General features: G+C 44.2%; 1 protein-coding gene and 1 pseudogene across 1 annotated transcript in view; one reads left to right on the top strand and one right to left on the bottom strand.

The window, feature by feature from the left end:
• Nucleotides 1-310: 310 nt before the first annotated feature.
• On the bottom strand, nucleotides 311-1,016 carry LOC117999226 (annotated as a pseudogene).
• Nucleotides 1,017-11,931: 10,915 nt separating this feature from the next.
• Nucleotides 11,932-17,600, top strand: part of SLC22A14 (solute carrier family 22 member 14) — a 13,110-nt gene continuing 7,441 nt past the window's right edge. Inside the window, exons 1-4 of the mRNA XM_034988180.1 lie at nucleotides 11,932-12,517; nucleotides 13,238-13,341; nucleotides 13,542-13,696; nucleotides 14,748-14,916. Coding sequence (XP_034844071.1) covers nucleotides 12,053-12,517; nucleotides 13,238-13,341; nucleotides 13,542-13,696; nucleotides 14,748-14,916 — 893 coding nt within the window. The 5' untranslated portion in view covers nucleotides 11,932-12,052. The remainder of the gene's footprint in view (nucleotides 12,518-13,237; nucleotides 13,342-13,541; nucleotides 13,697-14,747; nucleotides 14,917-17,600) is intronic.

Here is a 17,600-nt window from a genome sequence, read left to right on the forward strand (position 1 = left end):
GGAGAGGGAGAAGCAGGCTTCCCGCGGAGCAGGGAGCCCTATGTGGGGCTCGATCCTAGAACCCTGGGATCATGACCTGAGCCAAAGGCAGACGCTTAACGACTGAGCCACCCAGGCGCCCCCTGACATGCAATTTTAAACAGCAAAATGAAACACACAAACACACACACACACACTATGGAAAAGTCACAAATAAATGATTCTATGGAGACAGAGTTTTTTAAAAATGCTGTTCATGATTTAGTAGAATTAGGAGTTTGCTACTGTGTTGTTTAACAACAATTACTTATATTGCTCATTTTCTGAGATTTCATTCCAACGAGAGCCGCATATTGTTAGCTTGGTTTAATGGCTGCTGATAGCGAGACTTCCTGGAAATGGAATACATTTCCAGTTGCTATCTTTTTTTTTTTTAAAGGTTTGTTTATTTATTTATTTATTTATTTATTTATTTATTTATTTATTTATTTATTTGACAGAGAGGGAGACAGCGAGAGAGGGAACACAAGCAGGGGAAGTGGGAGAGGGAGAAGCAGGCTTCCCACCGAGCAGGGAGCCCGATGCGGGGCTCGATCCCAGGACCCCGAGATCATGACCTGAGCCGAAGGCAGTCACTCAACCAACTGAGCCACCCAGGCGCCCTCCAGTTGCTATCTTAATTGAATTTTGCTTATCGTGTCATAGAAGTTGGGCTCTAATGAAGTTTCTGCTATAGGTGGCACACTGGATACCCTCATAATTTTCTTTTTATTCCTTTTGGCACACATGAAGAGCCCAAAGCTGACAAGGATCCCGACACAGTAAAAGTTGGTGGCTTCATTCTAGGCCCTTTTAAGGCCATAATCGATAGAGCCATTGGCACCCATCACCCTCTAACCTCCAGGCAGGGGAGCTGCTCGCTGGGAGGCAGCAAGCGACTGGGCTGCTCCTGGCTCCTTCCCCGGAGTCAGGGCTGGGCCCACACTGCATTCAGTTGTCTTCCTAGTCTCCTCCAACCTAGAAAAAATCAGCTTCATCTTTCATGCTTTGACACTTTTGCAAAGTACTAGCTAGTTATTTTGTAGAATGTTCCTAAATTTGTTTGGTGTTTTCTTATGATTGTATCAACATTATGCATTTTTGGCAAGAAGTGATGATATACCCTTCTTTTTTAAAAAAACTCAAAATTTGACTTTTTTTTTTTGAAGATTTTATTTATTTATTTGACAGAGAAAGAGCACAAGTAGGCAGAGCAGGAGGCAGAGGGCCCAATGTGGGACTTGATCCCAGGACCCCGGTGTCATGACCTGAGCTACAGGCAGACGCTTAACCGACTGAGCCACCCAGGCGCCCCGATATACCCTTCTTAGTGCGTGGTATCAAGGGGTACCTGATGTCAACATGTCCCGTTACCGGTGATTTTAACTTTGATCACTTGTTTGAAGTGGTGTCTGACAAATTTCTTCATTATAAAGTTATTGTTTTCCCCTTTGTAATTGGTAAGTATCATATGGGGAGATACTTTGAGACTCTGCAAATATCTGTTTCTCATATGTTCATCCTCTAGTTTTATATATCCATCAATGAGTCTTTTTTTTTTTAATTTGAGAGAGAGAGAGTGAGAGAGCATGAGAGGGGGGAGGGTCAGAGGGAGAAGCAGACTCCCTGCTGAGCAGGGAGCCCAATGCGGGACTCGATCCTGGGACTCCAGGATCATGACCTGAGCCAAAGGCAGTCGCTTAACCAACTGAGCCACCATCAATGATTCTTGCCTGCAGTGATTAAAACTCTGGTGCTTGCCAAATGGTGATTTTCTATTTCCATCATTCCTTCTATATTATTAATGTAGAATTCTATAGTAAGGAAGAGCCATCCCTTTTCTCCTGTTAACTATTTTATCAGCATGGACTCAGGTATATTTAGTTTATAGGTTATAATCTATTACGATCATTATTTATTTTGTTGCTAAAATTGTCCCAGGTTTGGTTTTGGGGGACTTCTTCTGGTTGGCTTCTATGTCCTTCTGACATGGCCCTGTCATTTTCAAGGCCGCTTCTTTACTTTATGGCAGCACAAAACATCTCTCCCCCTCCCCCGCATCTTGCATTTTTCCTGCTCCAGTCCTGGGATCAACCACTTCTCCAAAGAACCCTCATTCTTTTACTTAGAAACCAAGATCTGAGTACTAGGTGTGATCATTGCTATGAGGTTCACTGCTTGTGGGCCATCTCAGTGTGCAGGGCTAGAAAATACATATCCAGCATCTCGCTATCTCCCCATATGTGTCTGAAGTCATGAGTTCATACTGGTACCTTTGATTCCAATCCAACGCCATGGTCTTCATTCTAGTCTTCCCCTGTCCTTGGTTGTAACTCTTCTCTCTAACAGAAATCTAGCTCTTATTATCTACAATATAGTTATTTGCTTAACTCCAGCATGTACATAAAGTTTCAGAATTGCAAATTCATTGTCCCCATGACAAACAGATGCACTAACTAGAATACATTTTTGTACAATTCTTATCTTCAGCTTTATATCATCAACATATTATTTTCCAAAGTTACTTAGGCTAGTTCTTTTCTTCTCTGTCCCCTTCAAGGTGGTTACGACGTTTATTTATAATACACTTAAGTTTGCCATTTGGATTTTTGCCTTGTCCTGATTAATTTTAATTATTTATTTGAGGAGGGGGGTGTATGTGAAACATGCTATGGTTCCAAGGGTCAGAATACAAAAAGCTATACTTAGAGAAGCTATACTTCCATCACTCCCCCTCATTCCTTTACCCCCATCACCTGTTTGCACCCACTCCCTCTCATAGATAACCAATCTCATTAGCCTGTGACTTACCTGTCCTGTATTTTTTTCCCCACAAATGAGCATATACCTTATAGCTCCCTTTATTATATGAAAGGTAGCATATTATATATATTCTTGAACATATTGCTTTTCTCACTCACCAGTGTGGCCTGGAAGTCATTCCATATCAGTTCATAGAAATTTTCCTCTTCCTTTTTTTTTTTTTTACAGCTGCATAATATTCCATTGGGCAGATGTACTATCTTTTATTCAACCACTCTCCTATGTATGGACATTTAGATTGTTCCTAATATTTTGCAATACCATCAATGCTGCAGTGAATAATCTTGTGCCTTTGTATTTTCTTATTGATGAAAGTGTATCTTGCTGAGCCAAAAAGTTAGTGCATATGTAATTCTGTCAAGTGTTTCAGTGGTCTCCAAGACCACCCCCAGTTCTGGGATTCACCAGATGCACTCACAGGCCTCAGAAATTATTATACTCACCACTAAAATTTATTACAGCGGAAGGATACAAAGCAAGATCAATAAAGGAGAAAGATGCTTGGGGTGGAGTCTAGGGGAACCAAGCACCAGCTTCCAACAGTACTCTTCAGCAGAATTACACAGCACGCCCTTACTCCCCCAGCGATGAACAGTAGCAACATAAGTCAAGTTTTTTTTCTGCCAGGGAACCTTCCCTGAGCCTGAGTTGAGGGTTTTTAATGCCCCTGGGGGCGGGGGACAGGGGTTGGTCACATAGGCACAAAGTACCTTCCTGATTAACTGCAGTTACTGTAACTTCATGACTCAATTTCAGACCTTAGGAAAGAAGATGTTCCCCATAAGGCACAAACCACACAGATAGGCCAGTACAACGTGGTTCAAAGTTCCAAGCATGCAAAATACTCTTACCAGTTTGTAGCACAGGGCTCCATTCCTAGAAGCCAGCTGAAGACCAGTCGCACACGCAGGTCCTATGAGAATGTGCAAGATTTAAGCAACTCAGGGCAGCTGGGTTAACTCTCCTGTGTATTAGGTATTGCTAAATTGTCCTTCAGAAGGTTTGTACCAATTTGCATTCCCATCAACAATGGGAATTTGTTTCTTCACGGTGTCACCAACAGATTGTGTTGTCATAGTTTTTACTTTTTGCCAGTCTGATAGGTAAAAAATGTTCTTAGTATTGTTGTAATTTGCATTTCTCTAATTTCAAGTGAACTTGAACATTTTCCCATTAAGTGGTTTATTCTTACAAATTGAATGGCTTTAGGTTTTCAGGCATGTAATTGACTTTCATATAGTCACATTATACTCTGCTAATTTCTCCTTTTGTTTCTAATTATTTGTAGATTCTTTGGGGGTTTATTTTCTTCTTTCCAATCTTTACACTTTTAATTTCTCTTTATCTCATGGCACTGCCTAGGGTTGCTAATACAATGTTGAAGAGGTGATTGTGGACACTTTTGTCTTCTCATTTTCAAAGGGAATAATTCTAATGTTTCCCCATTTTAGGATATTTGGAGGGGGGGTAGATTCCCTTTGTTGGATCAAAGAAATTGTAATTTTTTTCGAGGATTTACAAAAAACCATGAATCAGTGTTGAATTTATCAAATGCATTTTCTGCATCTCTAAACATGATCATATGGCTTTTCTCTACTTATATAGGATTTATGTATTTTCTTTTTTTTTTTTAAGATTTTATTTATTTATTTGACAGGGAGAGACACAGCGAGAGAGGGAACACAAGCAGGGGGAGTGGGAGAGGGAGAAGCAGGCTTCCCACTGAGCAGGGAGCCCGATGTGGGGCTCGATCCCAGGACCCTGGGATCATGACCTGAGCTGAAGGCAGACGCTTAACGACTGAACCACTCAGGCACCCCTGTATTTTCTAATAGTAAAATCATCTTTGCATTCCTAGTTTAAAACTGACTTGACTGTGGTATATTTTTCCTCTTTATACAGTATCAAATTTGATTTACTAACATTGTACTTAGAGCATTTACAACTATCTTTATGAATTAAATGGATCTATAATTTCCATTGTTGTACAATAGTTCTCTAGTTTTGTTATTGAAGTTAAAATGATTGGGAAGTTTCGGGGCGCCTGCGTGGCTCAGTTGGTTAAGCAACTGTCTTTGGTTCGGGTCATGATCCTGGAGTCCTGGGATCGGGTCCCGCATCGGGCTCCCTGCTTGGCGGGGAGTCTGCTTCTCCCTCTCCCACTTCCTGTTTGTGTTCCTTCTCTTGCATGTCTTTCTCTGTCAAATAAATAAATAAAATCTTAAAAAAAAAAAAGAATGATTGGGAAGTTTCTCTCTCTTCTTATTCCCTGAAAAACAATTGTATACACTGGGATAATCTGTTACATAAAAGTTTGGTAGACATCCCATAGAACATTTTGGGTCTGGTGTTTTCTTTGTGAAAAGGTTCTTAATTTCTGCTTTCATTTCTTTCTTTTTTTAAATTTATTTTTATTTTATTTCATATTATTATTATTTAGAGAGAGATGGGGGCGCTGTGCAGAGGGAGAGGGAGAGAGAGAATCTCAAGCAGACTCCTCACTGAGCACAGAGTCTGATGTGGGGCTCCATCCCAAGACTCTGAGATCATGACCTGAACTGAAATCAGGAGTCAGACACCTAACTGACTGAGCTACCCAGGCGCCCCTACTTTCATTTCTTTCATCATTGTAGAACTTGTAAGGCTTTCTATTTATTCTTGAGTTCATTGGATTCATTTTGTTTTAGGAATTTAATTCATCTAAGTTTCAAATTCATTGACATAAAGTTGATGTTAGCATTTAGTTAATATTTTTAATCTTCCTGTGTCTTTATATTCCTTTTTGCATATACAAAAGACTTAATTGTACTTTGTTTTTAAATGTTTTATTTAATTTCACCAGGGGTGTGTCTAACTTACTCATCTGCTTAAAGAACCAATTTTGGACTTTGTTGATTCTCTTATTATATTTTTGAATTCTTTTTATTTCTGTCTTAACTTTATTATCTCCTTCTTTTACTTATTTGGGTTTATTCTACTGTTCTTCCCACTTTTTGTCATGGGCATCTTATTTATTTTCAGTCTTTCTGATTTTCTATTATAAAGTAGTTAAAGCTATAGATTTCCCACAGAGCACCACCTTTTATATCACCCACAAGTTTTAGTATGTTGTCACTCATTATGACTCATTTATAAATATATTAAAATTGCCATTATGATCTCTTTTCTGGCTTCTGGGCTATTCACAAATTTTTTAAATCTTATATGTACATATTTATAAAACTTAAAAAAATATATGTATTCCATCTTCATGGATCAGAAGACCCAGTATTATTATTAAGATGTCAGTTCTTCCCGGGCGCCTGGGTGGCTCAGTTGGTTAAGCGACTGCCTTCAGCTCAGGTCATGATCCTGGAGTCCCGGGATCAAATCCCGCATCGGGCTCCCTGCTCGGCGGGGAGTCTGTTTCTCCCTCTGACCCTCCTCCCTCTCATGCTCTCTGTCTCTCATTCTCTCTGTCTCAAATAAATAAAATCTTTAAAAAATAATAATAATAAAAAATAAAGAAGATGTCAGTTCTTCCCAACCTGACCTATAGGTTCAATACAAATCTCAATAAAAAATAAAGCAAGCTAGAAGGGTGCCTCAGTGGCTCAGTCAGTTGAGTGTCCATCTCTTGATTTTGGCTCAGGTCATGATCTTGGGGTCATGAGATTAAGCTCCGTGTCTGGCTCTGTGCTCAGCAGAGAATCTGCTTGAGATTTTCTTCCTTTCCCTCTCCCTCTGCCCCTACCCTTGCTTGCACTCCCCCTCCCCAAAATAAATAAATAAATCTTAAAAACAAAACAAAACAAAACAGCAAGCTAGGGGCACCTGGCTGGCTCTGTCAGTGGAGCATGTGACTCTTGATCTTGGGGTTGTATGTTCAAGCCCCATGTTGGGTGTAGAGATTACTAAAAATAAAATCTTAAAAAAATATATAGACTCCTATTTTGTAGATATCAACAAGCTGATTCTAAAGTTCAAATGGAAAAGCAAAAGACCTAGGAGAATCAGCACAATAGTGAAGAAAAACAAAGTTGGAGGACTCACACTACCGATTTAGAGACTTAACTACATAAAGCTACCATCATCAAAATGGCATGGTATTGGCAATAGAATAGACACATATAGCCATGGAACAGATAGAGCCCAGAAGTAGACCCGCATACAGTCAACTGATCAAATATGCAAAGGCAATTCAATGGAGAAAGGATAGTCTTTTCTGTAATGATTGAATGTACTGTAATCATTGAATGTCCATAGGCAAAAAAAGTTAATCTAAACATAGATTTTATACCCTTTACAGAAACGAATTCAAAGTGGATCATAGGCCTAAATGTAAAACACAAAACTATACATCTTCGAGAAGAAAATATAGGAGAAAATCTATGTGACCTTGGGTTTGTCAATGAATTTTTAGATACAACACTGAAAACAGAATCTATGAAAGAAAAAAAAAACTGTTAAGTTAGACTTTATTAACATCAAAAACTTCTGCTCTGCAAAAGGTGCTGTTAAGAGACTAAAAAGCCGGTGGCGCCTGGGTGGCTCAGTTGTTAAGCGTCTGCCTTCGGCTCAGGTTATGGTCCCAGGGTCCTGGGATCGAACCCCGCATCGGGTTCCCTGCTCCGCGGGAAGCCTGCTTCTCCCTCTCCCACTCCCCCTGCTTGTGTTCCCTCTCTCGCTATGTCTCTCCCTGTCAAATAAATAAATAAAATCTTTAAAAAAAAAAAAAGAGAGACTAAAAAGCCAAGCCACAGGCTGAAGAAAATATTTGCAAAACATATATCTAATAAAAAGACTTGTATCCAAAATATACAAAGAACTCAAAACTCAACAATAAGAAAACAAACATCCCAAATTAAAAGTGAGCAAAGAGATAATTCACCAGAGACAAATAAACATATGAAAAGATGCTCAACATTATTTGTCATTAGGGAATCACAGTTTAAAAGAATGAAAAAAATGAGCTAACACTACATATCTATTAAAAGGACTAAAATCCAGGACGCCTGTGTGGCTCAGTGGGTTAAGTGTCTGCCTTTGGCTCAGGTCATGATCCCATGGTCCTGGGATCATCAAGCCCTCTGCTCAGCAGGGAGCCTGCTTCTCCCTCCCGTTCTGCCTACTTCTGCTCTCTCTCTCTGTCAAATAAATTAATTAATTAATTAATTAATCTTCAAAAATAAAAATAAAATAAAATAAAATAACTAAAACCGAATAAACTGACAACACCATTTGCTGATAAGGATGCAGACAAACAAACATTTTCACTCATTGCTGGTGGCAGTGGAAAATGGTAGAGCCACTTTGGAAGAAAGTTTGGCAGTTTCTTACAAAGCTAAACATAGTTTTACCATATGACCCAGCTCCCATGTTCCTAGGTATTTACCCAAATGATTTGAAAACTATGTTCACACAAAAACCTGCATGCAAATGTTCAGCAGCTTTATTCACAATTGCCAAACACTAGAAACAACCAAAATGTTCTTCAATAGGTGAATGAATAAACTGCGGCAAGTGAATACAGTAGAATATTATTCAGTGATTAAAAAAAGAGCTATCAAGCCATCAAAAATTATGGAAGACCCTTAAAGTGCATATTGCTAAGTGAAAGGAGCCAGCCTGAAAAGCTATATACTGTATGATTCCAGCTATATAACATTCTGGAAAAGGTAAGATATACAGTAAAAAGGCCAGTGGTTGCCAGGGGTGAGAGAGGAAGGAGAAGGGTTTAATAGGTAGAACACAGAAAATTTTTTTAGGGCACTGAAATTCCTGTATGGTACTCTGTGATGTCCTAGTGGATACATGACCCTATGCATTTTTCAAAACCCATAGGATTTTAGAGAGCAAAGAGTGAACTTTAACATATACAAATTTAGAAAATCATTTAGGAGACCAAGGGATCCCGGGATGGAAGGCAGACTGACAAATAACTACAACTGTATTACAAATGTATGTGACATACACAAGAATTCTAAATTAAGCTATTAAGCCGTTTATTAGAGACTTCTAATTTAATTGCATGGTAGTCAAAAGACAATTTCTGACTCTTCTTTGAAATTTGCTGAGTCTTGGTTTCTTGCCTGGTACATGATAAAGTTTGATAAATGTTCTAAGTATAGGCATGAGAAAAATGTGTATTCTCTAGTGGTTAGATGCCGAATTTTACAAATGACCATTAGAAAAAGCTCATTAATTGTGTTATTCAAATAATCTTGATCTTTGCTAAGTTTTTGTATTTTTGACTCCTTGGAATAGATGCACTGAAATTTCTCATTATAATATCAGAGCTGTCAATTTCTCTTGTTAGTTATACCCATTATTATTTTATATATTTGAAGACATTTGTCAGGTTCATATATAGTTAAAATTAACATTTGTGGTGTACTGAACTTTTATCTCTAGATAATGAATCTCTCTATTCCAAGTGATACTTTATCTTTTTGTCTGGTAGTAATATGGCTAAATCAGCTTTCTTTTGATGACTGTTTGCCTAATAGAACTTTTTTTTAAAAAAGATTTTATTTATTTAATTGAGAGAGAGACAGAGAGAGCACAAGCAGGGGGAGGGGCAGAGGGAGAAGCAGACTCCCCGCTGAGCAGGGAGCCTGGTGCGGGACTAAATCCCAGGACCCTGAGATCATGACCTGAGCCGAAGGCAGACGCTTAACCCACTGAGCCACCCAGGCACCTTGTCTAATAGAACTTTTTCCATCCTCCTACCATCAGCCTTTCATGCTTCTGTTTTAAATGTGCCTTCTTACAGGGTGACCAAATTGTCATGCAAATCAAAACTCTTATGAGAGGGTAAGGGGACACCATGAGTCATTACACCAGCACAAGGGACGTGAACTGGATGTGTTCTGGGAGAACTGGAAATTACTGGCCATCCTCTGTAAACTTTTAAAAGCCTTAATCCATGGGGCACCTGGGTGGCTCAGTTGGTTAGGTGTCCAACTCATGATTTCAGCTCAGGTCATGATCTCAGGGTCGTCAGATGGAGCCCCACGTCCGGCTCCACACTCAGTAGGGAATCTGCTTGAGATTCTCCCTCTCCCTCTGCCCCTCCCCCTGCTCTATAAATCAATCAATCATTAAAAGGCTCAATCCAACCATCTCTTTAACTAGTGATAATCAATGTACCGTGTCTCATTTCTCTAATCTCAATTATTGTCATCTGCTTTTTCTGTTTCTTTTCATTTTTTTCTCTTTCCTTGACTTCTTTTGGATTGAGGGTTTCTATCTGTTTTCCCCTTCAGTCTACCTTTTCCCACTACTGTTCTCTAGATATATCACTGGAATGGTTGTCCTTGAAATTTTATCATGCAAATGTACCTTTGAACTCTTGGTTTTTCTGTCCTACACCCTAAACAATAGAAAGGTTGTAGAATTGGCTCAGATTGTCCCCCTCCTGACATACATTATTGTTGCCCATCATTAATCTTTTTTCCCCCCACAAATGGACAGGATTTTTATTATTTAATACAATCAATAGTTGGATTTGCTTACATGTTTACCATGTTTGATTGCTCATTGTTGGCATCTGAGGCTGTCCTCCTGAGATAGTTTTCCTCCTTCTTTTTTTTTTTTTAAGATTTTATTTATTTGACCGAGAGAGAGATAGCGAGAGCAGGAACACGAGCAGGGGGAGTGGGAGGGAGAAGCAGGCTTCCTGCTGTGCAGGAAGCCCAATGTGGGGCTTGATCCCAGGACCCTGGGATCATGACCTGAGCCGAAGGCAGACCCTTAACAACTGAGCCACCCAGGCGCCCCCCTCCTCCTTATTCTTTAGAAACTCCATTAAATCAGGTCTCTTACAAAAATGCTCCCTCAAATTCTGACTAGCTATAACTGTCTTTATTTTACCCTAGTTCTTGACAGATAATTTTGCTAACTCAACAATTCTAGATCAGCTATTATTTTCTTTTTTTCCAAAGATTTTCACTCTCTTCTGGTTTCCTTGTTGCTTATCAACTCTTGTTTCTTAACAGAAGACTGTGAACACCTCTCATTTGTCAGTGATCTGTCTTCTCTCTAGATGTTTTTGAAGACCTTTGTCACCGATGTTCTGCAGCTTTATTACAATGTGTATAGCCGTGGGTTTCTTTTTTATGGATCCTGCTTGGGATATGCTGCTTCCTGAATCTACGGATTCCTGTTTTCCAAGTTTTTAGAAAATGCGTTGCTTTTATCTCTGTAAATCTTGCTTCTCCATTTCTCCCCCTGGGTCTCCAACTGGATGCACGGTAAACCTTGTATCTCCCGAGTCTCTTTGCCTTTCTTTCACATTTCGGCTGTGTGTTCCAATGTGCTAATTCTCTGAATCAAATCTGACTCAGTTTTTTTCCTATTAGTGTTTCCATTTCTTCTAGAACTTCAGTGTCTTCCCTCCAAAAACTTCTTTTTGCCCCTTCTTGTCATTAGTTCATCTTGTAATTACGACTTTTGGGTCTTTGAAAAGTTTGTATGATAGTGGTTCTAGAAACTCTGCATCTGACAGTTCCAACACCTGCAGTCAGGAGCTGTTGGTTCTTGTTTCTGTTTACTCAGAATGGATTGCCTTCTCACAACTTTCAGAATCTTTCATTTTGAACTCTTTGCTTGTTCTGCTTAATATCCTTCTAGTCAGTATTGCTATCTCCTTCCCCGCCTCTCCTTTACCGGCCTTTCCAGTTAAGCTCTATGATGCTCTATGCCACTCTACCATTTTGGTGCCCCAGGCCTGGCTCCCGACTTCTGTGGTCACCTGGCTACTCCTGATCCAGATATTCGGGGGGGGGGGGGTGTTTGCGGGGCGCGTTGTTTATTTTTTTGAAGAATTTCCCCTGGAGATCTCTCCTACCTTTTGCAAGACTAGCAGCGCCTGCCTGTCTGTGTAACCAAAGTTTCAGTTGTGGGGAAGCTGTGGGAGAGAAACCTCCTCGGAACTTATTCATGACACGGGAAGCATAGCATTTTCTAAAACATTTACAAAATCCTAATTGCCCTGAAAATCAGGGGTGGGTGGGCCCCATGGGGAACAAATTGTTAAGTAAGAAACCAGAAGTGAAGGAGGGAACTACAAGAACATCAAGGCTGGAATCCAAACTTCCGGTTAGTGGCTCCCAGGCCAGTCTCTGATGTCTGAGAAGTGGTGTCAGCAGAGACTGAGCTGCATCCTTTCTTTGAACAGGTGGCAACAGAAAGCAACTGCAAGGTAAAGTGCAGATCCCACTATCCGTCCATGAACTTGAACCAGCTTGAGGCACCAGAACACACCCAGTCCCCGTCTCTGGAGATGCTGTTACGCAAGTTGAGGGCTACAGAAGCCCAGCAGGATGACAAGTTTGCCAACATCCTGGATGTGGTGGGGGAGTTTGGCACATTCCAGCAGAGACTGGTGGCCCTCACCTTCATCCCCAACATCCTGTTGGCCTTCTTCATGTTTGCAGACATCTTCATGTTCACAGCCCAGAAGCCTTATTGCAATACCAGCTGGATACTGGCAGTGGACCCCAACCTGTCAGAGGCTCAGCAGTTGAATCTGACCCTGCCCCGAGAACCCAATGGCAGTTTCCAGACATGCCTCATGTACTTGCCTGTGGCCTGGGATCTGGAATCTATTATCCAATTTGGCCTCAACTACACAGAGTCATGCCAAGATGGATGGATCTATCCTGAGACCAAGAAGCGATCACTGGTCAATGAGGTGTGCCTTCTCCTGAGTTGTCTATAGCTACCCCACAGCCCCAGAGACGTGCCCTCACCCTCACTGAACAGGTGGGGAAACTGAGGCTCGGGGAGGGGAAGCAACTAGTCCAAGGTGACCTTGCAGAGGCAGAGCCATGGCAGAAATGTAGGATCCCAGTTGTCTAGGCCTGGCCTCACCTGTCTTAGCCAGGAAGCTAGAGCTGACTTGAATGTCAAGGCAAATGTCAGCGGGCAGGCTTTGCCATCTCTCTAGGGGATTGCTCCGTAGTTGTCACTCTGCCCTCTGAACTCACACAAGATAGAGAACTGGGGAAAGCAGCAGCTTTGATCAGGTACCTCTTACAGGGTTTCTCAGCCAGCGCTATAACCTGGGCTCTTCACCGCACAGACCTGCCCAATTTGAATCTCTAGGCTGGGGCCCAACATCTGTATTTGGGAAAGGGTCTTCAGTGATTCCAGACTTTGCTCAGTTACATTTTTACCTATTCCCCATTTTGGCCTGGGCCTCTGGTCCCCTCTCTCCAGGCCTCGCTCCCAGGGTCTGCCAGATGCAGGATGGGCACATGCACAGCTGCCTGTTCCTGTCCAGGCCCCTTCTGCCTAAAGGTCCACCCTGGGTGGGGGGTGGGGGTCGTGATGGAGGGGTGTAGGCTGTCCCTGGACCCAGAAGGCTGACCCTGGGTAGAGGCCTGTAGCCAATCCTGCGTAAAACCCCCAGTTTGACTTGGTATGTGGCAAGGACCGGGACACGGAAGGCGTGCAGACCATGTTCACGGCCGGCCTCCTAATAGGGTCCCTCATCTTTGGGTTCGTAAGTGACAAGTGAGTGTCCCGGAGTTCCCTCTGGTCCCTGGAAGCCCCTGCCTCCTCCTCGTGGGCATTCAGAGCTAGAGTCTCAAGCTGGGGGAGGCGAGGGTAGGGGCACTCTGGAAGCCCACGCACGGCTCAGGACCGCCCCGGGTGTCGGGCCGGGCCAGCCACGGAGGTCCGCGCTTGGCGCAGCCTGCCTTGGACGCCCGCAGGCTGGGCCGCTACGCCACCATCCTGATATCGCTGCTGGGGCTGGCCATCTTCGGCTTCGGGGCAGCCTTCGTCAACAGCTTTCACCAGTACCTGTTCTTCCGCTTCGCCGTGTCCCAGGCCCTGGTGTGCTACGCCATCAGCAGCGTGTGTTTAGGTGAGGCCGAGCCGTCGGGAGGGGGGGGGGAGGCGGGAGGCGGGGCGCGGGCGGGGCCGGAGGCGCGCAGGGGCGGGGCCTCGGGGGTGCACCGCGGGGGCGGGGCGAGCGTGGGGGCGGGGCTGGCGCGTACCTACGGGGAGCCCGCAGGACTAATAGGGTTGCGGCCCAATATGAGGCTGGCAGTGGAGGGAGCTTCCACACGGTTCGTCCTGGGGATGCTGGCGAGTCTGTGCTCAGACTGCCCTTCCACCCTCATCCTCCATCCTAGCCCCCTCGTACCCCGCACATTCCCCTGTCATACCTCTGGCGTCCCCCCCCACATGGCTTATATTTACTGAGACCTTCAGAAGGCCCGGGCCAGCTGCTAAACCCTTTACATGTACTGTGTCATTTCATCGTGATGTACTCTTCTATTATGCCTTTAGCAGAGAAGGATACTTGAGCCTCAGGAAGTTAACCAACTTGCTCAGGGCCACACAACAGTTACATGGAGGAGTTGGGATTTCATCCCAGGCCTGTGGGACGTGAAAGCCCCAAGTGCCCATACACTCATTCCGCTTACAGCTGCCATGGCCTGGTGAGCTCAGGGTTCCCTGGCAAGAGACCTCTTCTCCTTGGAGCTTGTCCGAGGGAACTGGCTTCTTCACAGAGCCCTAGGCCTAGGTGGCCAAAGCCCTGAAGCACTAAGAACAAAGATAAGGACACAGACTCCTTGCCCCACCACGTGTCAGGCCACCTGTGAGGAGTTGTGCGCCAAAATGGGCCATTTCTGCGAGAGAGAGACACGTGGTCAGGCAGGAGGCGTTGAGAGGGAGCAGTTAGGTTGAGAAGGGACTGGAGGCTCTATGTGAGATTGGAAGTTCAGGCAAGGGGCCTAGGGTGTGTCCTGGGGGCACAGAGGCACCCTGCTTGGCTTTGAAGTACTGTCGAAACTTCACCCAGGTTGAACTGTCCCAAGCAGGGCTGGGGCATCTCAGAAGGCTGGGTGCTGGGGTAGCCCCAGGGATCCCGAGCTAACCATGATCTTGTCCTCTTGGACTCCGCACAGCCACTGAGTGGCTAATGGGCCAGCACCGAGCCCACGCCATCATCCTGGAACACTGCTTTTTCTCTGTGGGAATCCTGTTCCTGACCGGGCTTGCCTACAGCCTTCCCCACTGGCGGTTGCTCTTTCTGGTGGGTGGGGCACCTGTGTTCCCCCTCATCTCCTACATCTGGTGAGCAAACAGGATGTGCGCAGTGACAGGTCTGATGGGCTGGAAGTTGAGGGGTGGAGGGTCCTTGAAGGGGTGGAGTGGGTGGAATTTTCTCTTGGAGAAAATGCATGTGGATGAAATGAGAAAGAGCCCAGGGCAGAGCCTCTGGAACCCTAACATTAATCCCCATCAGAGGAGATGCTCAAAGAGATGTCAGAGAAGTAGTCAGAAAAATCAGAAGGCAAAGTGTTGAAAGGCAGGGTTGAAGGCAAGAAAGGTGATGCTGGGGAAGAGTCCCCTGGCCTTGGGGACCTTGAGCTGGCTTCAGTGGAGTGGCAGGGGTTTGAGGAAGGAGAAAGGGCTGAAAAATGGAGCCTTCCAGGAGACGACTCTTGCCACAGTGCTGGGCTGAGGTGGGCAGGGGGAAAGTGATGACGTGGTTGGCAGCCAAGACAGTCAGGGTATGTGGTCAGGTCAGGGTATGTGGTGTTCTGAATGGTGGGGAGTCAAAGACAGGAACCCGAGACCCCCAAGCTAGGAAGGGACACGTGTGATGGGAGAGGGAGGGAAGAGAAGGCAGATAGAGAGTGAGAGGAAAAGACAGAAATCACCTGGTTAAGGTGTAGAGAAAGGATCAGGTTTCACCTTGACATCATCATGTTTAATCTTTTCAACCCTGAAAGAAGGATGTGAGTCTCATGTCCTGGGGGCTGAAGGGGTGGGGGTGAGAGGAGAACTGAAGCTTCAGAGGATCAAAATAACTTGCCCAAGGCCACACAGCTACAAAGTGGCAGACCTGGGATTTGACTCAGCCTGTGTGGCTCTGAATTTTACCCACTGCACCATACACAACACGGATTGTAAGAGGTGGAGTTACCGGTTAAGAGGGAGGGCGTGTAGGTGGCTTGGATACCTTCCAAATTCCAAAGTTGGCGACCATCTTTGGCAGTCATTGACATTCCCAAGTGTGTACCGGGGCCAGCTGATGCCAGGTGGCATGACTCTGTCATGACAGCTAGGAAATAGTGTTTCATGGCTTGACCTTAAAACATTTTTAAAAAGCAATAAACGCATGTGGTTAAAGACTAAGTAATACCAAAAGGTTTGTGGTGAAAAATAAGTCAACAATTTCAGCTCCCCTCAGCTCCCCCAGTTCCTTCCCCAGAAGCTGTCACACTGTGGACTCTTAGCTCTTTCTTCTGGTAAATGCCTACATAGTTCTACATTCTGTGAGTAGACGGCTCCTTGAATGGGGCACATTTTTCTTCAGACATGTCCTGTCAGCTGTTCCTTCACCGACACTTGACAATATCTTGGGCAGGTTCCATCTCTTCACAGTCAATTCGTTTTTCTTTTTTTTTTTTCAAAGATTTTATTTATTGGGGCACCTGGGTGGCTCAGTCGGTTAAGCGTCTGCCTTCTGCTCAGGTCATGATCCCAGGGTCCTGGGATCAAGATCCTCGTCGGGCTCCTAGCTCGGCAGGGAGCCTGCTTCTCCCTCTCCCTGCCCATCCCCCTGCTTATGCTCTCTCTCTCTCTCTGACAAATAAATAAATAAAATCTTAAAAAAAAATAAAGTTGAAAAAAAAGATTTTACTTAATTTAGAAAGAGAGAGCAAGTGAGTGGGGGGAGGGGCAGAGGGGAGAGAGAGTCTCAAGCAGAGCCTGGGCTGAGCCCAATGTGGGGTTTGATCCCAGGACCCCAAGATCATGACCTGAACTGAAATCAAGAGTCGGATGCTTAACCGACTGAGCCACTCAGGCACCCCCTCTTTACAGTCATTCTTAATTGTAAGAAAAAAATCTCATTTTGGTCATTCAGACTCACTTTGAGGCATTAAAAAATCCAGTCTAGTTCAATTTAAAACTTGATCTTAGATCTAGTTCACAGCTTCTCCCTGGGGGCTAACCAGCTCAGGCTAGTGTTCTGACCTTGGCCCTTCCTCCTTTGTCTATCTGCTCTGATCTTCCAGGTCCTAGGCAGGGGCTAGAGCATCAGAGAAAAGAGACAAGTGCGCAACAGGGGCTGTTATCGGTGGTCAGTGTCCTCTGTAGGGCAGATATTCGGAGGCAGGTGCCTTCGGGGCCCATGTGTGGGTCTTCAGGGGTCTACTTGGTGTTTCCTAATGCTCCAGGCACTGTCTTTATGACCTCTCCACACTCTGTCTCTGGCAATTCACCCATAGCCTCTTTCTGCAGAGGTCTCCTTGCCCCAGCACATGGGGTGCTTCAAGATAGCAAGATCCCCTTGGCCAAAAAGACTCTCACCACCCCCATTCCCCAGCCTGCCATTGTGCGTGTCTCCCACCAACTTCCTGTCTGATCATATCCAGGGGAAGGGGGGGGTCCCCCATCTCTGGGTTTGCATTGATCCTCCAACTTGAGGGCATGTGAATGAACTCTCCCTGTAAATGACTGCCTGCAGCACAAGGCAGCCCCCTCATTTCTGAATCAGTAAGCTCCAGGCAAAGAGTGGGAGGGCAGACTCCCTTTCTCAAAGGTGGTCTCCTTCACCAGGCTTGAATAAATGAAAACAACCTGGGGAAGGGAAGAGAGTCTCACTGCCATGAACTGGAAATTTCCGGCCTAACTCCGTGGCTGGGGGAGGTGGCTGCTGGGCTGTTTTGTATTTTTATTATTATTATTTTAAAGATTTTATTTATTTATTTATTTATTTATTTATTTATTTATTTATTTATTTATTT

This window comes from Mirounga leonina, unplaced genomic scaffold (genome assembly GCF_011800145.1).
Source record: "Mirounga leonina isolate KUSES-001 unplaced genomic scaffold, KU_Mleo_1.0 Mir_115, whole genome shotgun sequence".
Lineage (NCBI taxonomy): Eukaryota > Metazoa > Chordata > Mammalia > Carnivora > Phocidae > Mirounga > Mirounga leonina.